Source organism: Chaetodon auriga, chromosome 24 (assembly GCF_051107435.1).
Source record: "Chaetodon auriga isolate fChaAug3 chromosome 24, fChaAug3.hap1, whole genome shotgun sequence".
NCBI classification, from domain to species: Eukaryota; Metazoa; Chordata; class Actinopteri; order Chaetodontiformes; family Chaetodontidae; genus Chaetodon; species Chaetodon auriga.
Window position 1 is genome coordinate 8529740 of NC_135097.1, and position 26280 is coordinate 8556019.

At 43.0% G+C, this 26280-nt stretch overlaps 2 protein-coding genes across 2 annotated transcripts in view; both read right to left on the reverse strand.

The window, feature by feature from the left end:
* LOC143317155 (protein Dok-7-like) overlaps positions 1 to 12050 on the reverse strand; it is a 33525-nt gene extending 21475 nt beyond the window's left edge. Inside the window, exons 1-5 of the mRNA XM_076725133.1 lie at positions 11863 to 12050; positions 11710 to 11755; positions 10226 to 10456; positions 7429 to 7629; positions 1876 to 1995 (exon numbers count right to left, since the gene is read on the reverse strand). Coding sequence (XP_076581248.1) covers positions 1876 to 1995; positions 7429 to 7629; positions 10226 to 10456; positions 11710 to 11755; positions 11863 to 11916 — 652 coding nt within the window. The 5' untranslated portion in view covers positions 11917 to 12050. The remainder of the gene's footprint in view (positions 1 to 1875; positions 1996 to 7428; positions 7630 to 10225; positions 10457 to 11709; positions 11756 to 11862) is intronic.
* A 533-nt stretch (positions 12051 to 12583) lies between these two features.
* hgfac (HGF activator) lies at positions 12584 to 25087 on the reverse strand. Its single transcript, XM_076725222.1, has 14 exons — positions 24900 to 25087; positions 24731 to 24794; positions 24226 to 24322; positions 22962 to 23035; positions 22727 to 22870; positions 21700 to 21831; positions 19910 to 20020; positions 19320 to 19494; positions 18392 to 18489; positions 17071 to 17335; positions 15896 to 16035; positions 15435 to 15575; positions 13944 to 14086; positions 12584 to 12906 (listed from the first exon to the last, which is right to left on the reverse strand). Exons 1-14 carry the CDS (start codon positions 24951 to 24953, stop codon positions 12733 to 12735), a joined length of 1812 nt encoding a protein of 603 aa, XP_076581337.1. The 5' UTR covers positions 24954 to 25087; the 3' UTR covers positions 12584 to 12732.
* Positions 25088 to 26280: the final 1193 nt, after the last annotated feature.

Genomic DNA, 26280 nt, shown 5'->3' on the forward strand with positions numbered 1-26280 from the left:
AAATTGAAGGTGTTAAAGTGAGCAGCGGGCGAGCAGATAATGTTCAACGGCTATTGTAAAATTAGATCTAGCATCCAAATGTGAAGGATAAGCCACAAAGATAAGGTAGAAGGAGTCTTGAGGAGGCATGAGAAACAATTTCTACCCTTTCTATTATTTTGGATAGCATACTGCAGAGGGAGACAGTCTGAAGATACACAAGTACGTCTTATGAGCCTGAGCAAGAGCTACAGGTTTGAGCTCATTTTCAATTTAAACCAGAAATAACTGATTTCTTTAGTAATTTGGGGGCAACAGAAGCAAGCTGTAAACACAACATTAACATTATCGGCTTACAGGTTTGGTCCCCACCAACTCCTGAGCGAACTGTCTGTCTCTTTAGCTGCTAAACGCTCCACCATGCCCACTAGCTAGACGCTAACTTTTCTTGCCTGTTGTTTGGTGCTGAGTGGGTGGTGCACAGACAGTTTATCAGAGCTTTGTAGCTGAAAGCAACTGCCTGCTACGCCCAAAAACCACACTGATGAGAGCAGTGACGCCAAAACAACGATCCCAAAAACACCAAAACACTATGATTGATCCCTTTCACACTGTGGCACTGACTCACTGTTAATATCAAACACTGATTATGGCAGCGTTAAAGTTGAGGGTTGGGATAGTCTGAAAGCCGAGGAGGATCATTCTTATAAATAAACTGAATTTCGTCACGAAATTGTGAAACATGCCAAACAGAGCCCACACTGAGGTCTTCAAATTGCTTGTCACAGTCCAACCCCAAAAATATGAAGCTCCCTGTTGCATAAGACAAAGAAAAGCAGCAAATCTTCACAACTGAGAAGCAGGAACCAGATAAAGTTAATCAATTAGCAAAACTGTCGTGGATTAATTGCTTTTTAATCAATTTCAAACAACAGCTGCTGATGTTATTTCACAAAAATAAGCTGTGCATTGGAAAATAAACAGTTTTAGCAATGAAACTAAGCAAATACTGTCAAGTTTTCACAATGAGTGGCAGAAGAAGGGGAGAGCAGAAGAGCAGAGGGCGGACACGTTAGAGCTCAGAGCTCATTATTCAGACAAACCTCGCTGTTAGAGGCCAACTGCAATATTCCACCCTATCAACTCTTTAAAAAGCTTGATTTCCTTTAGCTTTCAAATATTCACAGATGGAGATCATGCTGGTCACATATTAGGTCTATCATTTTCCCAGCGTGCTCGACATCAATGGCAAATTGAAATCCTGCCCTGCTGTAATGATAGTAAAGAAAAAAAAAACACACTAATGGCTATTTGGATCTCGGCCCAGCTCTCCCACCAGTAGCACGACACCCTCAACTATACATAGACTACAATTGAATTTGCTGCCATAGTCACAGTTAGTACAGTAGTTATCCTCTTACTGATGTTTGAGGTGACCCTACGCTTTACATTTCACCGAGGTACACTTAAGTCAGGGGTTAGGATGTTTGACTAAAACTATAAATTGCTTGAGAGGATTATCCAATTACGTAAAAAACAGCTGTCAGTCACAATTTGGTCACATCAAAGCACATCCATCCACAGAGGAATCCTCTGACTCATTCTGCCAAAAATGGTTGGATTCCAGGAAGGCAGCGCACCTAACAGCTAAGATAAATCCCAGGAGGCGCTGGGGGGGGGGGGCCGTGCAGGGTCTGCTGCAGTTTAAATGGCCGCTGTCCACTTAAGTGTTTGCTCACAGTCCTCAGCAACAGCCCGGCTTGTTAATTATACAAATAAGCATCACACAGAGATCCATCTTCTCTCTTTAAATAATGGTCCTCACAGCTAAACTTCGCCTCTCTTGAGCCCCGTTGGTTTCCCAGCGAAGCAGCTTTAAACACCTCTGGTACTGACCTGGCAAAACTGGCCGCAGTCCAAAAGGGCCTCTGGTGGGGGAGATGCCTCTGACGATGCAGTCGAATAGAAAGCTGATCTGCTCGCTCTCAGCGGACGCGAGCAAGAAAACACCAGCCCCTGTAGAAAGCAGACCTTTATTAGTGTAATGGTACTTTCTGCAGCACTGAAATATCCACAACCAGACCAAATACATTGAAATGACTAGAAACGCACTGTACTGTAACATGATCGAACGCTGGTGTGGCTGCTACTAACAACCTTTTTAATCCTCAATCAATTAATTTGTTTGAAACCATTTCCTAAAGGAAGAGAAGGTCTTCACACAAGTCAAAGAAAAGCAGCAAATCCTCAAAATTGAGAAGCTGAAACCAGAAAAAGTTGCAAACACAACATTTGCAAGCTAATACTTGCTAATTAGCCTGAAACAGAAAGTACAGCTGAGGCTGATGGGACTGTCATTAGTTCTGTAACTGTGGTCATAAAGCAAAGCACTAATCAAATTCTAATTTGATCCGATGATGGCGTTGAATAAAAAGTCAGCGGAAAGTTGTAATTCCAGTGAACCAATGAACCCACCAACCCAAAAATGACAAGTCGTCAAAAATTAGTTCTCGCTGACACAGTTAGTACTCATCATTCTCTCCATACCAAAACGATCTTTCATGCTACCTTTCTTTGGGAAATACAGACATGTTTTTCTATAAAATCCTTCTTTCATTTCTAAGAAGAAGCTGCTTACAGTCGTAACACAACTTTGCTGAAACAAACAGAGACTACATGAGAGTACACGTCTGGCCAAGAGTTCAGTGCTGACGCTCAGTACCTGACGGCTTTTTAAACTCTTCTGATACCTGCACACGTTTTGTTCACTTACACAGGTTTGAAACTCGGCCCTGGTTGTGGCCGCCCTTATAGATTTTGTATTAAGTCGCACGAAATCTAATTTCCTCCTTACTGCTCCCACTTAGTCTTTGACATCAATCTAGAACGTCATCAAAGGAGATATAATAACGTGAAGGTGAAGAGGTCCTGCTCCTCAGAGGTGTCCTGACCTCCCTCTGATGATACAAACGGTCGTCCATTACAAGGCGTCACCAATAAAGGGTCGTTATGTCGCCCCGTCCCTGGGACCACCCATGTCAAGGCAGGCCTCAATAACATTCCCAACACCCCCCTGGCTGTGAGCGAGGTCAAAGGTCAGCAGCAAAGTCTGCTCAAATGTCTGCGCCAGTCGAAATTAAAGATGTATGGCGTGTTTGGAGCTGTCACGATACGGATCTGATTAAGAAGCGTCTCATCGGCTGTGTTTAATTTCAGGAAATGTTTCCTGTTTTGAGGTCAACGTGTACTCGGGCCGTGCTTTTGGTAGCAGGTGACTGAACATCAGGTGCACTGCCAAAAGCTAGAGTACAAACAAAAAACCCCAAACCAAACAAAGAACAGGTGGCAGTTTACAACCTGATGAAGATTCTGTGTAGGAACAAAAACAGCCCAAGTGGACCCTTCTGGTCTCTCCTCTAAAAGAGATACCACACGGCGTCCATACAAAGTAACAGAAAATATTAAATCGTGTTCGGCATGTGGGAAGTGTAAATTAGCTTGAATGTTCACTCTGAGCTCAGGCTGGCCTTTTTATTCCTACAGCAGCAAAGTCACCAAAGCAGGCAAACGCTGAAGGGACACTTTATTTTTGGATGATTTTACTATTCTTTCTATTCACAAGTGAGACAAACTTCCGTCAGAGATACACTTTCTCCAACACGTAGATTTAGCAACTTCACTGACACACATTTTAACAATGTCTACTTTAGCTCCCCCAAAATAAAGCAATATTAAGACTGCTGAGCTGTTTGTCGAAGCAGCACGACGAGCTAGAAACAACGCTGAAATCTTATCATTTTAAAAGACGTTTGCCAACTTTTGCCCTTTCGCACGTCCGGAAACATTAGCATTCATCTGGAGTTGTGTTTGTCCACTATTTACTCTCTTTTTTGGCTCTATATTTCAGCCTCTACCAGCTCCGGAGGGAAATATCTGCTTCATTAGCTGCATCTGGAGATAGGGTCGATGAGATCAGTGGAGCTGGGGGCCACAAAACCTAAACAATGAACTGAATGCTGTTAAAAATCTGCTCGAGAGCAGAGCTGAGTGACAGCTCATATTACATACAGTCATTTGATCCATTGTTAATACAAAGCTATAAATTAATGCAGCTTTAAGATCTTTATGTGCTGTCCTGAGGACACGTCATGCTGATTATTCAACAGATTAAACAGTATATCAAGTGGGGCCGCAGCTAACATGTTCTCTTCAATTACCATTAACGTGGTCATTGTTTCAGTGAATAAATGAATCATTTGGTCTATAAAATGTTAGAAAATAGTTACAAGTGACACAAATTCTTAGAGCCCAAAGTGACGCCTTCAAATTCGTTGAATTTGTCCAAAATCAAAAGATATTTAATAAACGATATTCAGTATTTAAGATGATGTGAAGAAAAGCAGTAAATATTCAAATTAATCAGATTAATTGCTAATCTAGCTGTTAGCATTAGCTCAGTTTTTGGTCAAGTATTTATATTATTCTACTTTCTTGTCGACGTCTTTGAGCGCCCCCTGTTGTTCATTTCATTTAATGACTCGTTTGACTTCCCTGCGGTGACGCTGCAGTTTCCCACTGGGATTATCAAAGTATCAATCCAACCTGTTCATTTTCACCTATCAATGTCCATCAGAGTGATCACTTTAGCGCAGCGAGTGTTTCACATGCAGCCAACGCTAAAAAGAGCCTCTAAACACTTCTCCTCTGTCACACCTTGGCTACTTGGCTCGCGTTCGTGAGTGAAAAACTCGAAACCTCGAGGATAAGCTACCGAGCGGGACGTGAACAAAAGGTCGGACAAATGCAGCTCACAGTTCTACAGCTGCTTCAAGCAGACGTGTGAGGACCAACACGGTTACACCACCTCTCCCTGTGCTGTGGATAAACTGTGCTGAGATTACATGTCACAGGAATGCACGCCCTTCAACACACACACACACACACACACGTTCAGACGCACCTTCACGCTCACACACACTTCCTCTTTTTTGCACATTAAAGCATAAATGACGTCAGACTTTTTCCATATTATGTGAGATGCACTGCTGAAGATTTAACGGAGCTAAATAAATCACACGTCACATTCTTAAGTGTCCAGTTTCCCGCGAGGTCATCGTGTGTCCGCAGCGCTCAGAGGTCTCTGGCGTTCCCCTCATGTCTCCGTCCCCCTCCAGGTGTTGACATACACTCATCTCTTCTTTAATGGTTTCATGTCTATTGGAAGCTGTAAACTGCCTTATCACAGACACACAAACGCAGCTTGCTTTCTCAAAAACAACCTCTCTGGAGTGACGCATGATGTTGAATTTTAGGCACAGCGGGGGTGATCCTGCACAGACTGAATAATTTTCCTCCAGCAGGTTTCTTGTTGTCACGAAGCAGCTGTTTTTTTTTTTGTTTTTGTTTTTTTTCTCTGGAGAACAAGTGAAAAACTGTTTCCTTCAACATCATATGCATCCCATTACTCATGTAGGTAAATCGAATTACCAATAACAGCCCACTATGTTATTTAATTACTAATATTTGGATTTAATTGCACTCGCTTTACAAACAAGTGTGTGGACATCCAAACACATTACACCCATGTGTGATTGTTAAACATCTCACTCCAGCACCGCGTTCACGATTCTCTCCACAACATTTTGAAACCAGGGATTTGCTCCCACTCAGCCAGATGAGTGAGCTCGGACACGACTTGTTGAGCAGTAAGGTTAATCCAGCGGTGGACGAGGTCAAGTTCATCAAACTCGAAAACAACAAACTCTGCAAGCAATTTCTTTCAGGATCTGGATTTGTTCACTGTCAGCTAATGAACAGCCTTCCACAAACGGCTGCTACAGAGTTGGAAGCACCTCATTATCTAAAACAGTGATTCTGTACCACATACACCTGGAGAGACTGGAGCAGCTGATAAAAACATCCACAAAACTCTTTTTAGGGGGAAAATACCAACATAGGACTACAAAGGTTGATCTTAAGCATGTGTCATATCACAACAACCAGCAAACTGCCTGCTGTGAAAGGCCGACTGCACAGGATCCGCTTCAGTTTCCCAACTGAGTCACATGTTCCACCTGAACGGCATGTGCTGGGATTAGGATGCATGAAAACTAGCTAGCACACAGTTAAAACTCTCAAAAACAAGGGGGGAAAAGCAGCAACACTGGGGAAATATCACTTACAACGAGTATATTTATCTGCCAACAGGACAGGAAGATTACACATGCTACCATTTTGAAAACAAGTAAAAATATCTGGTCTCAGAGGAGCTTTATCTTAAAAACAGTGCCTGTTCTTAATATGTGGAGATGAAAAGCTGCTTGAAGTAAGAAATTCTGACCTCGACAAAGCAGTCTTGTACTTGTCAGTCTGGTAATTCTAGTTTCAAGCTTTAAGATATACTTTCTCATTAAGATAATTTAAGACAAACCAGCTTGAAACAAGATGAAATGTCTTAAATATTTTGTCAAAACCAAGATTTTTGCCTTTGAAGTAGAGATGTCAAACCAGAATGGATGAATGCCTGAAACGCCCAAAGAGACCGAGCCGACACATCAACAACTCCAGGACCACACTGACTTGTGTGGATTCACTATGGAGCCACAGATCTACCAGGGGCACTTGGAGCCAACTCATTAGGCTGTGTGTGGTATAAAAGTTTGGGAAACACTGGTCAAAAACATAATTGCAGGCTGTGGCATCAACATTTCCCTAAATTGGACCTCAGTGAGCCATGAAAGCTGCCCCTGACAGAAAGGACACTAAAGTCGGCGGAGGGCATTCGTTTGATTCAGAGCTGCACATGATGTTATTGTACTGGGACAGTGATCAGTGCGAAGGAGCCTCTCCTTTCTCAGGCACTGCGGAATAAAAGCTACATATGAATCATGTTGAATCACAGCCGGTGATTATTTGGTCTGTTTGAGAGAGACATAAGGGAAACAGATAGAGATTTAATGAGCTATCAGCTTCTAATGATGCAGCGCAATTTTACTCAAGAGTCATTATTGTCATGAGACGGCGGGGACAGACCGTGTTTAATGTTGGCTTTTCTTAAACTTGTTTGATTTTCACTCTGTGACTGTGATTTCTGTTTAGTTACTTTAATCTTTTGTTTTTCCTGTCTCCACTTCGCTGTTGATGTTCTGTTTTCTAATCCTCTCATTTTGCCAGCCACTCACTGTTATTGGTGGTATTGAATCTGTTAACTAAATTTACTAAATGCCCGACGCTCATTAGTCTCGGAGCTGTTTTATAGTTCCTTCAGTTGCCCTCACGCTTCCCAAAACACAAGTGTGCTGTTTCAGTCTAATAACCAATTATCTAAGAATCGTCTGCCACAACACAAAACATCAGTTTACGGAGCCGCAAATAGCTAAACGGCCAATTTACCCAAACTAAACACATCCAAATGCAGCATAAAGACAACCCAAAAAGCAATAAACTTACAGTAACCACATCTTGTTCCTCCCTCGAACACAAATCCATTGGGTACAGGCCCATATCTGCGCAGGTCTGGAAGGTTCCAGTGGCCGATAATAACAGGGGGGACGTCCCGGGCCAGAGCCAGTAAGTTGTTGCACAAATGAAGAGTTGCGGGTCCGCTCTCCAACTTGGTCCCTGGTAAGACTCCAACACTGAATCTGTGAACTGAGCAAACATAGAAAGCAGCAGAGCAATGAAGAAAGGCCAACGACTGAAACTACGAGCACAATCCAACAATCCACAGAGCTGCTACTGGAGGATGACTGGGGGGAAATGCTGAGTGAAACTGAGTTGAATGGTTATGATTTAAGGAGGTAAAATAAACAAGTGTTTGCTGATGCTACTGTGCTGACCTTCATTTCACTCAGGTTCAACTCGGATCCGGTTTTAGTTGCATAACTGCTTCAACTATCACTGTTAATGATCAATTAAAACTGTGGGATGGAGGGTGTGAGCCGTCAGCCACTGACCTGGAAACAGACAAACAGCTGTCTGACCAAAATGTAGCAAGCTCACAGGATGTCAATGTGGCCGGCCAGGAAAAGGTCTGGAAAAGGTCTGGCACATAATGCCTGTAAAACCTCTTTACTCTTTGCTTGTTGTATGGATTAAACACACAAAATGCAACATGTTGATTAGCAAACTTCACAGCTGCTGGTAGGCAGATTTTATTTTTTGGACTAGGCTAACTTACTACTGGTGGTAGGTTTACATGAGTGAGCTAAGTATTGCTCAAAATGTCAACATGTCATTGGCATGAGCATGGTTATGCTGATAGACATGTTTTTAAGTTTTGCGGTCCTCTGTGTGCCTGCACTGACACTGAAGAGCTGCACTTTCACAATCAAGATTTAAGCAGCGAGTTCAGTAAACAAACAATCCATCAACATGAAGGAGAAGAGTCCAGGTTGAAAATAGCTGCACTCAGGCCTTACAGCGGACAGAAAACACCGTGCACTTACATAATGATTACTTCATTCACCAATAAAAAGGAGAAACAGCTGCACACACAGAATGAAATCAGCAAGCTGAGCTCTAAACACTCAGATCTGAAGCCCAATGCAATCAAATCAAGCAGTCAAATCCTGCCATGAAACATCTGTAACTGAGTCTCTGCATTGTTGCTAATAAGAGGAAAACTGCATGCGTGAACAGTCGTTTCTGCCTGTGAGTTTGTGGAACTTGTGGAGTTCCCCAGCAGCACTCAACCAAAGACTTCTGCTGTGCTGAACAAGCTTCGCCAGGTGAGATTGATTGAGGCGATGATGAGGGGGTGCTGGCCAGCTGTGTCACGTCATCACTCAGGTTAAGAAAGATTCATAACAAAAGCTCTGCACACGGTGGCCCTCAGCCCGCAGGCTGGCAGGTGACATTTCTGCAGGCTTGGACACGCTCCACTCTGTGACATTAAACACTGGGCCACACACACACACACACACGATTACCTAGCGCTCTCACAACACACATGCAAGCCTGCACAGACACAGGTGCCTCCATACGAGCAAGCACACACGTATGTTTTCACATGCACGCACGCCAGATTGGAGGCAACAGCTGTTTTTTTTTTTTTTTTTTTTACAATTTGTCAACAGCAGTTTGTCTTTAGCACCACGCTCTCCTCCACACAATAATGACACTGTCATTAGTGACTCCAGGCCCCAGCTGGACAGTCCAACGCTATTAATAGCCCCTATTTGTTTGTCACTTGTGTAACTTATATAACAGATCCACACAGCAGACCAGTCTCGACACTTGGCCATAAATCAACGTGTAATTCTATGACGTCGGAAACTCGTGGAGCATGGAGATATGAACAAAAATTAATATTGCAATAACAATTCTCACCATGTTGTCATTCTGAGAGCCAAGAAACTGGTAATGAACTTAAAAAAAAGTTTCACAATGACCCCCCCCCCCCCCCCCGTCAATTAAAAGTGTGCATGATGTGATCTGCTAAAAGATCTTTATCATTAAACCTCATCATGATGCAAACCAATTGGTTTTAGGTGAGAAGGATGAAGCAGAGGCATGTGACAGGATGATGTCATGGCTTTTTTTTTGGGGGGGGGGGGGGGAGTGATCTGTTGAGTAGTGTAAATCTGGGTTCATCTCAACTCAAATACAAGCAGAAAGCTGATAAAATGTCAGTTCTTGCGTTATAACTCCTGTTGATGTCGTGTGTTTGGTCTGCATCTTCGTTAAAACTCTTTTTAATCACTTTTAATATCGTTTCTGATATTTTAAATGTAAATGATAACTTCACCCTGGCTGTATTTCAGCATGGTGTTGTCCCCTTGCTCCGATAAGTCAAGAAGCTGCTGCAGCTTTTCCTAAATGCTGCAGTGAGACTCTCAACCTGCGTCCTGCCCTCACCTCCCTTGCTGCAGGTGAAACGGCACACTGAGACTGATTCTTCTGATCACCTGTAATAATTTTCGAAATCAGGCCCTGGTTATATCCATGAACCGCTGACCCTTCCTCCTCAGGCTGACCAGAGTTTATTGACTGTTCCCTAATCAAAAATCAAACCTCAGGGTGACAGTTTGCTGCTGTGTCCACAGGCTGTTGAATATTCTTCCTACAAGGCAACAGACTGTATTGAAACCTGCCAGCATGATGGATTAACTAATCTGGTTGTTGAGGATGGCTCCAAAATTTTAAGCAGTTCACATTTCTTGAAAACTTTTAAGCAAAAAAAATCTCTGGAAGTGAAAACACCTGAAGAAAACACGGAGACGGAGGCGTCGGCGGATCTCCTCACCTTCACCGAGGCTGTAGCGCAGGCGGGCGTCCCACGCCTGCACGGCCTCCTTGCTGTCGAAGCCCAGCAGAGCAGCCTGGTTCAGGCAGAGGATGGCCAGAGTAAAAGCCACGCCTTCATACCACTGTCCCGCTTCCAGACCGCAGATCTCCTCCAAGGTGACACTGGCCCTCTCCTTGTTGCCCTGCGCCTTCTCAGACTTGTCTTTAAAAACCAGCAGCACAAGGCAATCTGGAGGGGTCAGACAGTCGTGATGAGACACAACAAAAGCATGAAAACAAAGATGTCATGTCTCAAAGTGAATCTGTACTTAAGTATTACAGTTTTGTATTATTTTAAATACAACAGCTCCTTGAAAATAACTGGAAACACAGTTAAAACCCTTAATTAATTACGCTGGCAAACACTGATAAGATGCATTCCGACATACAGTAGCTGTTGTTGTGTCCTTTACTCTTTTGGCACCGTCAAACAATCAGTGTCAACTGACAAAACAAGACAGTGTGTGTGTGAAGGAGAGGGATGCGCGCACACACACACCTCTCAACCCACATAACTGAGGCATGAGCGCAGACAGCTGTGATAACACTGACATCTAAGATCTGAAGAGGAGCAGCTCTCAGCCTCAGTCTAACCTGTGGAGCATGTTAAGCCACCCAGCAGCAAAAATGTTTCTGTGTAACTCAATACAGCCACATCATCACCCTGAAGCCTAGCATCTTATTCATAAAATACAAAAAAAAAAAAAAGGAAACTCCTCCACAGTAGATGAGACTGAATAAAAACTTCACTGCATTCATGGAGCATCTATAAATACAGCAGGGCTCAGACTATCAGCCTTCAGCACATTAACATTGAGGATGGCCACAAATGAGGGTCAATAAGAGTGTAAGCTCATGAAATTATGTTCAGAAATATTTTCAAAGTCTGTGTTTATATTTTGGCCTTTTGTAACCTTGAAAAACAAAAACAACACAAAATACGTGCTTACACAACTTCACCAGTGAAGTTACACAAAAACAGTGAACACCTGAGTGCAGACTCAAAGCAGACAACTTTAAAGTTACAAATGAAGGTACAATTAAACCACATGAATGAATTTTAACCCTTTTCGAGCCGAAGTATGGGCAAACATTTGCACTTTAAAAGTACTTTTTCCAAAAAGCACTTCCTGCTTTGAAAAACAAACTTTTTCTCCACATTCATAAAATAGTTCATTTTTTACGCGGAGTTTTGTGACGAGTTTAAAACAGCTTTGAAACTCTACCTGAAATTTACTTCACCTGCTCTACATCGTTTTTTGAAAGTGATCTGAGGCCTAAATTCTGCTTATACGAACACAAACCGGGCCTTGTGACGACTCGAGGGTCCATGAACCTGGAAAACACACGCACTACAGCGCCCGATGTGGCGCAGCTAGCATGCGCCAAAACTCCGCGTCGGCCGCAGCGACAAACTGACCGGTAACAGTCGGTGCTCTTTACCTGCTACAGGCGACGGCTTGCGAAGGACGAGCCACCTAGTTTTCCACTGTGGAAAGAAAAGCAAAAGCAGAGAGAAACTTTTTTTAAGCACAGGTGAAAGTGCGCTGCGGTACTTCTGCCGTAGCCGTCAGCAAATTTGGTCGAGCTAAACACCTTTTTTCCATCTCGGAGTCTGGCGTATCCCTCCACGACAACAGAATCCGTCATCTTCAGTCATGGTTCCTGACAGCTGCACAGTCGCTGCCTGAATGAGGGGTCACTTTCAAAATAGCTGCTCTCTGTGCTTGAGGGGCGCAAACTCGCCCCCGGCAAGGCACATGGAAAGTGGCACGACCACTGTCTCGCTGTCTGTCTCACTGTCTGTCTGTACAGCAGCCTAACGACCCTGCCGCTGCCACCTGGGCCGGTTTACACCCAAACTACTGGACGATACAATCACGTGACCCCAATACCGCGTGTAATTTGTGCTTCCGCAAATTAAGAAGCATGCGCGTTCTAATTGTTGTTATCAGAACACGTGTGATATTATGTGTGTTTGAAACGTATTCTGGTATTGCAGAAGTTTGAACTTGAATTAAAAGTTATAAATCTTTATATGTTTGAAGGGGTTTTTTTATTAAGTATATAGGAGAAACGTTTTTCACGGTTGTACAAATGTTTGCTTTTCTTTGAAGTTTCACCTTCAAGAATTAACTTTAAGAACAAATCTTAAAAGTACTGAGCTCACATGTCATCAGATCTATCCCCATGATGGCTGGCCTAACTACACACAGTTCATAAAGCCAGTAAGTGCACCTTGACTTGGGTTTGTTTTGTAAAAATACTTCCAAAATGTCCAAAACACAGCTCAGTCAATAAAGGCACTAAAAGCTTTATCAAGTCAGTAAAGGTTTATTCAGTCACAAAATGTTTCACAGTTAAAAAATATAACCTATAAACTTTCACAAGCATTACAAATAAAAAGAGAATAATAATATAGTACAAGATCTCATATATTAAAGCTAAAGTCCAGGTAATGTCCACTCATGACGCCTTGGGTTTGTGTCTGATCACTGAATTGATCCAGTCGATATAGTTCACCACTTTAGTATAAACGCCAGGTTTTCCAGAGCGGCCGCAGCCCTCTCCCCAGCTGATGATCCCATACAGGAAGCTGACATCATTCCTCGCACAAGCCAGAGGGCCCCCAGAGTCGCCCTGGAGAAACGCAAACACAGTATACAGATAGTCATCACACATAAACATACAGCGCGGATCAAAGCAGAGCCACACAAACAGCTGAGTCACACACTTGAAACTTATTATATGAGGTAAATAAATAACTGTGACATTTCATTTAAGAGGAAGGAGCTTAAATATTTTACGCGGTGGGCTGAGTGGGTCATCTAGTGCTGCAGACATCTCTGCAGTATTCAGACCCTCACTAACTTCCCCCGGTACTTCTCTCAGGGGGAAGCCCAGCTGCCATCTTAAGTGCTGCTCCATTACTGATACCTTGAGTGAACTTTCTATCGACCCTTCCAGAGTCGCAGGAGGAGGTCATCAACTATGTAGGCGCCAGGAGTCTTTTTTTCCCCCGAATGTTTCATGATCAGTCGTCATTTCCGATACTCCAGAGAAATACGGTTAAAAAAAACAGGAGCACCAGCTCTCCGTGAATTCAGTCTCAAACTAGCCTTGTTTGATGGTGTTTACAGAGTGGATATTTATGCATTACTAAAATAAAACAAGGTGCACCACCCAATATAATTCTTCGCTAAACATCATTTTTACTATACGTTAGCTTGATACGTATAATACATTTAAAGATAGAAGTAAAAGAGCTAATGGGATGACACATCTGACCTGACACTTGATTAAAATGCTGTTCATTAACAATAAATTTTTTAATTCCAAACATTTCACAAACATAATCTACCTCAGATTATAAAACAGTATGCTAATACTGTCAGACTAACCAAACTAACTAACTGACTTCACACACAAACTTCTCCTGTGCGTGATCCTCTTAACTCGTCCCTCCACAAAAAAATAATAATAATATAATGGAGAGCAAATAAGGATCACAGTCTGTTTTGTAGAGCTGGTCGCATCAGTTCTCCTAATTCATCAAAGGAGAGACCTCAAATCTACAGTCAACATCAAATCATGAAGATATTTCTATGTGTTTCTTCATAAACATCCGCTTGGCAGCCTTGGATTTAATAATCACCATCCCTAAAACGCTTTCCTACCTGGCAGGCGTCGACACAGCCGTTAAGCCCCGCGCAAAGCATGTCAGCAGTGACATGGTTGCCATAAACTTCTGGCTTCCTGCAAGCGTCTTGAGGAATCAGCCTCACTCCAGCCTCCTGCAGAGTAGAGTAACCCTCTGCCTCTGTCAAATAAAGCACAAATATAACTCATTACATTACAAGACAGTGGAACCTTATTAACCCCCCCCCCCCCCCCCCCAAAGACCCCAAAAAGTCTTGTTTGTTGTTCAATTATATTGTCTACAAGTTGTATTTAAGGATCCAACACACCCATAGTCCACCTACACGAGTGTTTCCATGCATTTTGCCTGAATAGACGTCCTATCAGAGCTGTGTGGGCGTGCACTGACTGTGTTTGATTGACATCTCCTTCACTCTCCCTGCTGCCCTGTAATTAGCACTAAGATTCGTTCTTTCCAAGAAACTTCATGGGAAATTGCAAACACATAAAAAATGTGTCTCCATGTTATTTTCCACCATGAAGGTCTAAAGGCAGAAAATCAACTCGAGGTTGTTAAAACCCCCAAATTTGTAAGTTTAAACTTAACCAAGTTAGATCGTAAATTTTTAGTGGTAGTGGTAAATGAAAACGTGCTGCAGCACACAAACTAGTTCCAGAGAACAGTTAGTATAAATCAGTTTTTACTAAATATTTACACGCAGCAGCTGCCAGGTGTAACTGCTGTGTACCTAACTGAACTAGCTTAACAGACAAAACTAGCATTGGTGCGCTAATATATAGCCTGTTTAGACTGAAAATAGCTGATATGTCTGAACTGGCACTTGCTCAAAATGCTGTTTAATAATTTGAAAAAAAAAAATCAATAAAAAAAAAATAGGGAGATTTTAAACGACATCACACAAAATAATACATCATACCTCAAAACATCATTTCAGTAACGTTAGCCTAAATTACTAAATAGTGTCAGTTAGATTAGCATGATCAGACATTTGCCACTCATTGTAAGCTGCATGCTAGTAGCTCTGAAACATCATGCATGCACTCATAAATCAAACATAAATGCATACATTTGCAAAAGTTTGACAGTTAATATTGCTGAAACTGTACATTTTAGAAGTCGTGTGACAGCTTGTCCTGCTTCAGTGACTTCCTGTTTACATAGGTGAGTTTTCCAGCAACATATTCACTCATTACTAAATGTTTACAAGCTAAGACATTTCAATGGTACATAAATCAGTGGTTTTAAACGAGTTTCTAAGAACTGTGGAAGACCTTTCGGTGCAAACTTAGTGATGGATTTGCAAACTAACATTTTGTCAAAGTGAAGCTAACATGCAAACACGCACTGCCTCTGACTCTGATGTATAAACAAGAAAATAATTTGCTGGCGTTGCATGACCCATTCCAAATAATCTGTCTGCGATCTGCTCTGATGTGTGAATGTAGATTGCTGTTATCATGATGACACTGAAATTACACAGCGCCGCCATGACTTCCTCATCACTCACTCTCATGCATGTGTCCCCAGCCGCTAATAGCACAGCAGTAGTCATCAGGGAACGTCATGCTTTTGTCTGGGAGACAGATGGGCCTGATGAACGGGGTTCTCCTCACACACCGCCCGTCCTGCTTCTTCAGTTTGATCAGAACTGGCAAACAAAAACGCAGTGTTACGAAACGGGCAGAGGCACGACGAAAAGCGCAGTTAAAATAATGACACAAGTGGTAGACTTGGAGACTCCGCTGGCCAATGAAACCTGCCACACCCCGCAGCCAGTGTGTGTGTGTGTGTGTGTGTGTGTGAATGTGTTCATGTGGGGGGAGCACAGGGACACAGCTGCTCGGTGACGCACAGCTGTGCACGCAGACTGACGGCCTTAAGTGAGTTTGGGAGTTTCTGAACGGGGACAGGAGGTCTTCTAGTTTATGTGACTCACTCGATGTGTGTGAGTGTGCATTTAATGATTACCGATGTCATGTAGCGTTGGATTAAACACTGAGAACTGTTTGGGAAAGATGTACTCCTCCACTCCAAATGTCCTGGTGTTGGGACCGGTGACGTTGAAATGCTGCTGGCCGAGCACCACACGAAGCTGAGACTTCAGGGGGCTGAAGAAAGACACACGATGATCATCACGAAATACCACTGCAAAGCATGCACTCATAACCCTCGTGATGCTGTCCATCTGTCTGTCCAACACTTCAGTCCAGAGCCAAGTTATCTTGACAACCATGAGTCTACAATGTCCATGTTCGCACAAGAAATATTAAAATCTAATGAGCAAATTTCCTGGTACATTTACACTCCCCAGAGGATGAACCCTCTCCATTCCTGATTGAATCATCTCTTGGTTTTACCTGAAGACAAATATTAACATGGTTTGCCTCGAGTGCTGGTAACAATCTATAAATAGCTAATTCTCCAGTATGTTGTTCATTATGTTCATCATTTTTGTGCTGCGGGGTGTGATGAACATTGTGGACTCTTGTTCTGCTTTAATTAGTTTAATCAAATCCCAGCTGATACAAAAAAAAAAAAACGCCTTCGCACAAACAGTCTGTTCAAAAGGAAGAAAGAAAGCCTTGCAGATATCATACTGAATCCTTTTCAAAGGGCAGTTTTCTGACGATATAACGGCTGTTAAACTGTTCAACTACTGTGCACGTCCATGCACTGCGAGCAACGTCCACATTAATGATTTAATGCTTTAGCTAAAGGTCTCTGAACTCGAACAATGTCAATGACGCACGCCTGTTTGTTGAAAAGACGAGCGTAAACAGCATCTGTGCACGAGTCATTTTTAGGTTTTCCTCGAACTGGATGCTTGTCTAAACATAGTGTGTTCATAAAGCTGTGATGCTGAGGGGTCAAAGTCTTTAAATTACGTGCCTTTTGAGCTGTAACACCCCCCCCCCCCCCCATCTTGTTCAACAGTCAGAAAACACTTAGAGAAAATAACACTCCCATCTGAACTATGAATGTTTTTCTGAAGGATTTTTTACGTTGCTGACTCACACTGAGCAGCCTTTGATAGACAGACTGAAAGGAACACAAAAAACACATTTTTTTTTTCCCACATTTTGGTTAAAAAAAATAACATTATGTACGGTTGGTGAAGAAGGTCTACAAAACCTTTGACATACTTGCGGAAGAAGCAGTGTGCCGCAGAGACGATCCAGCAAGAGGAGACCAGGGTGCCGGCGCAGAAGTCTGACTGGCCGATATAAATGGCTGCCATCCAGGGGTGAGTACCCGGCAGGGCTGAGTTTCCGCCCATTATCCTCCCCCTGGCAATCGATAACCTCTTCTTGTGCTTTTTCCCACACACAGGCTTTTTGTCTGGCTTGGTGGGTTTGGGCTTTTTAATGCCAGGCAGGACATTAAATGGGACAACCCTTCGAGCAGAAGCTGCACGAGGAAACAAGTTAGACGTACATGATTATTTACTACTGAAAGATGCAATATTTTAACAAGAGCTAGAGCTAAAATAAACTAGCAGCACTACAAATCGGTGTCACAGTTGAATGTTCACACACTTCCTAAATACCTCTTCTTGCCGCCGGCTGATTCTCCCCTTTCAGAACACACAAAAAGTTGTTCTAAGCGGTGAAAATGTTAGCGTAACAGAGCGACCTCGTGCTAAAAATCGTATGATGAGGGAGGCACAGCAGCTGGGAGAAGCTTGTGGATCCTGTGCATACCCCTGGCATCATGACAGAGGCCCACTCACCACATAAACATTTGGCTCCACCTGACATGACATGTTGATTCAGGATGAGTCATGCCTTTATTTCCCCTTATCTCATCTAGCCCACGTTTTTCAAAAAACAGCTCTGCCCCCGAACCAGTCGACTTGGCTGAATTCGGCTCTTCAGAGCGGCGTGACTCAGCAGAGATTACCTGTATTCTCCCCGCTCTTGGTTTTCATCAGCAACGCTGGATTTCTAATTAAAAGTGGAGGCATTTAATGAGATGTTGCGCTGCTGATGACAAACGTTGCTGCGGTACAAAATCAAAGCAGAGAGAATGAAGATATCGAACGCTGCAGCATGTGGCCTTGACGAATCGTCTTAACTTTTCATGTGTTATAATGTTGAGAGTAATGTTCAATAGGGGTCCATAACAAGGACAGTTAAATAATTATGCTTTTCTTGATAAGGTTCATAAGGCAAGGCCACTAATTAACAGAGAGAACAGAGCTAATAATGCAGAGGTGGCAACGATTTATAATCAGTTGAAGCAAATGATGAAAGCAAATCAAGCTGGGAAACGTATCTGCCGAGCAAGCAAATATATCACACCTTAACCATAATGGCAGGGCATCAAAGTACATCAATACACCTGTTCAGCTTCTTTAGCACCCCCAGATTTCTAACCTGGCTAACCAAAATGTTTCAGCACAGGTAAACCCAAAAGTCTCTGTCCCACATGAAAACACTCCTTTCCTGGGCCCCGTTTACTCACACACAGGCATCACACAGGAGGGCACGGCACAGTACTCCCAGGAGATGGCGCTGTCACTTAGCGTGTAGCACCATGGCATCTTGTCCCCATCTGGGTTTCTGCACACACACAGAAACACAGCGGACAGAGTGTGTGTAGGTGTGGCACCGCTGTTTGTAACACCACGCATTACTCAGTGCAACGCAGTGGCTAAAGGGCTCACAGGGGCTCCATCGCTGTGCAACGTGGAGGCTGAAAATGATTTTTTTCCTTTCGCATATGTGTTGTTTTAATAGTTAGGAACAGTGTTTCATATTAACGCTGCAATATGCAACTTTTCTGGCACATGGTCCACCTGAGTCTGAGCCTCCAGACAGTCTGAGCTCATGTGTTTGGGCCTAAATCCCAGCGTTTGCTTGAAATGGGCTTTTCATTGACATTTGGGACATTTTCCAGCACACATCGTTTGCTTTAGGCGTGCCATATGGCTGCTGGGTAGTCATAGCAACAACGGCAACAAGTGAGGAGAGCAGCAAGAAACGGAAGAAGAGAAAGTGGAGGAGATAAGACCTGTTTTTTATGTCACATACAGGCTGGATCCACCATGTGCTTCTTTAATGCTCGTGGTGGTTTTATGGTTGCCTCTGAGTAGACCTCATCTAAGGGCTCATCCACATGAGTGACAAGTCTTGGCACATGAAATTGACAGATAAGGGGAAGGCTAGCTTTGCTAGCTCAGGGTAAAAAGTTGGATACTGCAGCTTTAAAGGAGAATTCATAGGAAACATGGAAAGCTGGCCTTGCAGATAAGCCTGTTGGTGCTGTAACAACTACTATATTAACATAAAGACTCCTCAAAGTACAACTAAAAGCAGCTTTCATGATGCTACCAGACATCTACAGTTGAAGCTAATTAGCAGAATGAATCAACACACACACACACACACACCTGCAGTAGGCATGTTCACCGAGACCCCTGAGGGCTGAGGAAGTCACCGTGCCCACATGGAGCTCGTCATACAGGAGGTCTGAGTTCCAGGGCAGACAGCGGGCGCCGGACACCGTGGTGCCCACCACGCCTCGGTAACCGGTGCCCCTGCTGTTATAGCACTCTGTCTCCGGCTCTGCACACACACGCATACACACAAACCGCAGGCAGAAACACATAACAAATACACGTCTCAATCGTGTCTCGATTCCACAGTGTAACATAGGTATGTAAACAATATAAACGCAACCAGACAATTTTGAGATGCAGATAAGTATCTGTGTGATGACAGATCCTTTTCCTTTATACTGGAATCAGTCAGAACAAGTCTTCCAAAACCGCTGTGTGAGCATTAGTGACAACAGTTACAACAACCGAGTACAAGTTCAGCAGCTCTCTCATGTCTTCACCTGCCACCTTTCAACAAATCATTATCACACGCATGCACACATGCATGAACACGCACGCACTGTTTGAACATGCATCTATGACAAGCACAGGGGAGGACAAAGAATATCACTGCCTGTCGCTGCAGTAATGCTTTTACTCACCCAGGCTACAGTACTGCCCGCCGTGGCCACGTCTGCAGTTACACACCTCCTTGCCGGTGGCTGTGATCATTCGACACGTTCCGTCATTCTGACAAGGGTTTTTACGGCATACTGGACACATGGAGGCAAACCTTTACTGTATGTTTCCACATCAGCCTCTGCGTCATTTAAGTCCAATGCTAAGTCTGTTTTAGCTCAGCTTTTGGTCTCTACCAGCTGCTGAGAAAAATATCTGGCTCAGACAGACAGTAAATGTTGCAGCCTCACCATAAAGCTCACAATCAGGTGAGGTTCATCACTACAAGTAACACGTTCCACGTCAGCATCGTTTCACAGTTACTGATGCATTATTATTATTATGAAAGTATTGACTACAGCCGTTTTATAGCCTAACTGTTTTAACTGCAGCCATGTTTGTACTGTTACAGATTTATTATTATAAGTGTTTCTACTTGAGCTTGTTGATGTGAAAGCTGTACTAATCATTATTCTTGTACTAACAATGGATCAAATGACTATGTGTAATATGAAAGGTGTTGCTGGTAGAGATGAACTCACAGGAAATCATTGCATAACGTTGCATTTCCCCTCAGCTCTACAGAGAATTTTAGAGTCCTTCAGCTCACTGTCTTGGAATTACAACCCACAACTTTACTGTTTTGGTTCACTCTCATCTGTGGTGTTTTCAGTTGCAGCAGCTAGCTGTTATGAAGTGACTGTGCACTACCTGCTCAGCACCAAACACCACAGGGAAAGTAAGCAACTGTTTGACATCAAGTCCACCGTATCGACTTTATAAGGTGATAATACTGTTCATGTTATATCTTCACTATGTTGTGCTGTCCACAAGTGGCAAGAAAATCAAGTAATGCAGGTTAAACAAAATACATTTCAGCGCTGAAATGGTCCCTTATGTTTCTTCACTAATTGCATAATAAGCACAGTGCAAACTGGTCCTCAGCGCTCATGTACATACTGTACAATGTACTGTACAGTATATCTGACCCTGAGTAATCCCTTAAGATCTATTGCAACATCTCTGAAATGTGCCAAAGAATACTGACGCCACATCTGCACTGGTGTTTCGAATGAGCCAAAAAGATAAGACTGATCTGACAAAACAGATTTGGAAGCCAAATCAAGCAACATTCAGGTGCATTTGGTTAAAAGGAAGGACTTTTTTTTCCATGACTGCTGTAAAATAAGCTCCCACCATCATGACAAAAAACGTTTCAGTTCAGGGAGCGTGAAACCACAGCGCTGCCTCTCTCTCCTTTGTGCCAGGGAATCTGTTAAATGCCCATGAACATCCCCCCATTGAGATGAAAGCACCTTATGGACCCATGGGGTGTGTCCTAAAACACCGCTCCTGAGTCACAGTGAGTCATATAATCTGTCTTTTCTTCTGCAGCAAGGTTACTCTTGTAACTATGGAGCTGTGATCAAAGAAAAAAAAAAGCATTTCTTGGGGCAGGGAGGAGACCTGATACTTGAGTTTTTTGTGTCCTGATAAGTAAGAAGCTTTGAAATCAAAAAACCTACAAAAGAGAGAACTACTCTCCATTTACAGATGAAAGAAGAGCACTGTGAAGTATGACAAATGCACAGGGTCTGCAGCACATTTAGCTAATGATAAGTAACTAATTAAAAGTGCACCTGACTGACTTTCAGTTCAACAGTTTGTGGAGCTGCGTAGCGTTAAGTTATTGCACGTTATTAGGTTTCACTCTCACCACCCCGACAAAAGCAGATCACAGAGCAAAAACAAGACAAGCAGAATAACATCTTACGTGTGTAGCGGACTCTTTCACACTTGATTTCCCCTGCCACACATGTGCACTGCTCCACATTACGGAGGTAGATTCGTCCCCAAGACTCTCCGGTGTCATAGTAGCGCAGGTGTATGGTTTCATAGCACTTTTCTGAAAAGCCGACACAAGACATAAAAGGCGATAGGGTGAAAGGTGAGAGGAGGCCGAGGTGCTCGATGGAGCGTGCGAAGCGGGGTTTGATGGCTGAGCGGCGCAGGATGCACTCGAGGTGGATACATTTGAGTGTGTGTTTGTTGTTTTGTAAAGTTTGATGGTTTTGGAATGAGTCATAACAGATGTTTTTTTTTTCCGTTCTCTTGACTTCTCTGTAACTAAAGGTGAAACTTGTTTAAGAGAAGGAGGAAGCAGAGCGTGAGATTTGAGCCTTTACCTTGGAAATGGCAGTTTCACAAAAAAAGCGTTTCAAATGAAAAGAACACGGAATTTAAATATTACCCATGAGCACTCTGGTATTTTGCAAAGCACATGAAATGAATAATCTCACTCAAGGTCTACTTAACAGCTTTTACCAAAGTTTTCAATCACATCTCACTGTCTTCAAATGGAGTCCGGTCAGTTTACCTCAGCATAGCACGGAACTTTGGACATCAGCTGAATTCAACCAATCACATTCTATTCGCTGACGAAGCCCGTGAGATGTGGTTGAAAGCTCCAGGAAAAAGTCAGAAATTAGACCCTGAGTTCCAGAGTTCACGGATGAACTCTGAGGCTCATTTTGCATCGTGTGTGAAAATAAAGCAAATGAAATCGAGTTATCCCTGTTAGCCGACGTTTCCTTTAAACATCATGAACATGATGATAGAGTTTGTACGTCTGATTCCAAGGAATTATTTCCTGGCACAGACTTCTGTTTCCTTCTGTGGCTGTGGGGTGATTGACAGTTAGCAGCGTCATGTGCACAGCGATGTGAAAACACTAAACTCAGTAATGGTGGCAACAAGAATCTGACAACACCAAAATTAAAAGAAAAAACAGAAGTACGTACTCTGCTCACAGAGTCTCCCGGTGAAGCTCTCAGCACAGGAGCACACAAACGAGCGTCTGTGCGGGACCGACACGCAGGCACCTCCATTCTGACACGGATTGGCCCGACACGGATCTGTGACGCCACGGGACGTGTGAACAAAAACTGAAACACATCAACAAGGAAAAAAACACATCTGATGATAAAATACTGCTGAGTGTGATTTACTGCACTTTGGTGTGTTTAGTAAACTAACCGTGTGGCTGAGTTTGCTCTGGCGCACAGAAGCCAAACTGCCGGTCCCGATCAAAATTATGTGTGAGGGAGCACCTTCAACAGGAGAGACGGAAACACAATACAGTCACCAGCAAGTCACCTGGATTACAAAGAGGGGAAGCATTTGCTATTGAGTCAGGGTGGGGCAACGTGATAATATTTACTGTGAGACATTTAGCCGTGGCGTCTAATGCTGTGGTATCCACCCATGAAGTTTTCCAAAAATGAGAAAAAGAGGAAAATCTCTCTAAACCATAACCATCCGAGACCAGCTCTGTCAATCATCCCCCACTTTAATCACAGTAACATCAGCATTCCTCTGCGCCGCTCGCTGAATCTGCAGTACATAATGACAAACCTATCTTGACACTGAGCTCATGAGCACATCACAAAAACACGTAGGGTCACATTGCAATAACGTTATGTGTAGGTGGACCAGAGATGTTGGGCCATATATAATTGCATTCATGTTGCTCCAACTTGCTGGCGCCAACCCTTCTTGTCTCCATTCCAAGGATTGATGACGGGAAGGGAAAGCACTTCCGCAAGTTTTGTTTTGTTTTTTTTTTCCAAAATGAAAATGTAATAAAAAGATTTTTTTACTGTGTCTCAATCTGAAGCAATAAAAAACACACCATGATGGTTTAACTGTGACAGCTGTTTACTCACCCTTAAGATAAACTGTGTGAGGCAGTGAATGAGTTTTAAACTACGGCTACAGTTTATTCATTCTACCTCATGTCACCTTTATCAACTGCTGGTTCTAATAACACCACATTATGCTATTCTATGACACACAAATCATGACAAGGCCCACCAACATTCAGCAATAAGCAATCTATCAAAGCCAATTAGCTCATTAAAAATTTCACTGTGTTTCCTGATGACACTGTTGCATAAATCCCTCACCCAGTAATTATGTGTGACTTCGCAACCCAGTTACACACTGCGTCGGTGTCCCGTCAGCAAATCCCTGCTATGCATAACTGCAAAGTGCAATGGAAACAAGTCATCCTAACACCTGTGACGTGACACCTGCGGTTTGATTGACAGTGACGTAGAGAAGGTGTGTGGTTTGTGAGCGAGCGTCTGAGTAAAACCAAATATCACAAGGCGGCACTTCTACCTGTCAAGCGCTGCCTCCAAAGCAAGTGTGTGGTAACGTTGTGTGATTACACACACATTAGTTTGTGTTTGTGTAACCAAAACAGTAGATTCAGACAGACTGGCTAATAAGGACTCACCATGGTCTTGAGGATAGGAAGGTGATGCAGTGATGATGAATCCTTCCTCCCTGACGAAATGGGAATTTACACTCTTTACCCGTTGTAGTAAGAACTGCTAATAGAGCAACAAAAAAAAAAAAACACCTTTTCAGTAACTTTCACTGAGCACAAATGAGCAAAACACACAAAAAAAAGAGAGATCAGAAAGTGTCTCAAAAACATTCGAGCAGCTTCCCCCTGAACCCCACACACAAAGACTCCTTTGACTTTGTCCTTTGGCTCTGATCAGAGGACAGTAAATCCATGATCCTCTCCTCAGACAGCTAAATCATGCTGTTACACACCAGGTTACTGACCTTGCCTATACAAGCACTCGCTCCCACATGCTTTAGATTTATGTTGCACCAACAACTTTCCCAGTTACTCCAGCTGAAAATAGATCCCAATCACTGCCAGTTCAATATGCATCCCCCTCCCTTTTCTCTTCCCTCTAAATTCAACACACGACTGGGTTTAAACCTACCTTTCCGGCTCTCCCTGTATGGCTCTCTGGATGTGACTGTTTCATACCCAGGGACTAATATGCGCTGAAATCGGGGAAGAGAAGTTAATCAGCTTTTTCTTGCTTTTTACGCACGCAAAATGGATTTTAAAAAGGACGCACAGAGGTGAGTGGGATGGTTAAAACTTACCGCCCGTGCACTGAAAACACAAGGTAGGAAAAGTAACATAATGTATGCCATCATGACAGTTTCTCGGTCCCTGGTGTCCGGAGAAGCTGATTTCCAGAAGTCGGAAGAGGGTCTGTGCGCCTGTCACGTTATATCTGTCAGTTCCCGAGTCCTCAGCCTGCTTTTGGTCATAGGAAACGTGGGAAACCCTGCAAGTATTATCCTGTCCCTCACAATTTCAAGCTGTATTGAGTAAACCAGTTGCGTCATTAGGCTTGTCTATCTCTGAGGCATCCTATATCCCGGCTGGTGTTCCCTCTTCACCTTTTCAGCAGACGCCCACGCTTCATCGTAGCAAGTTATCTGAGGAAAGAGGACAGAGCAAAAGTTTCGAGAGGCAGAGACAGAGGCCGCCACGCCGAGAGGTGGCGCTGCAGGATGCCTCCTTAGCAGCCCCGAGCTCCGTGTAACGTTAGAGTGTCGCTCCTGTGTGAAATTTGTCTTTGCCTGCGTAGCTTAATACTACATTTCACGTGTGGTTAAGTTGTTGTGTTTGGTTGTTTTACACTGCTTTTGGTAATAAAGGAGCCTGAATAAAAATATGTACTTTCAACAGGTCTTTTAAGTTAGCTATCATCTGTAGCATATTGCAGGTGACCCTTCAGTTAGCTACGGTTTAGCTAACGGTTTAGCATATTAAGATAGGCATGAGAAATGGCTAATTTCAACACAGGCTAAGTGTTTCTGCAGCAGTGCTATATGAGCCAAGAGATTTATTACAGCAAGAACATTATAAATAATTTATGAGGATTAATCTGATATAAAATCAATTAATGGTTTTAACTCTGATAATCAATCTTATTACCTTAGTCTCTTTCGCATAACTTCAAACTAACCCTGAAATAGCCTGTTCCAGACTGAATTGATGCCCACATAGAATTCCTTAGGATTTTAAGTAATTTGGAGTGATTTTAAACTCAAAACAAAACGGCTATTCAGTATGACTCACAACATTTGAATAAGTAACACATGGAGTAAAGTTTTGTGCCTTGGAATGGTTTTAAACTGGTATTTTAGCATGTTATCAGTTAGCTTAATTTGCGTAAGCTAGGCTAGTTAACTTGGTCGGTTAGCTAACAAAAAGTTAACACTTTAACATTACTGTAAATAACAATCAGAGCCAAGCAAAAAGTAGCTAAAACCATCACACCAGGTAATGTTACTTGGGAAGTTAAAAAAAATTGTTACATTACCCTTTACCCGTCATTGGAAGCCTGTGAAAACAGTTGAGTAACATCACCTGAGTCACCTAGAGATGTTTCATCCAGTGTGAGAAAATAACTGAAGAGGTAGTAGTGATCAGGTCATCAGGCTTATAAATAACTCATCATCACCTAATGAC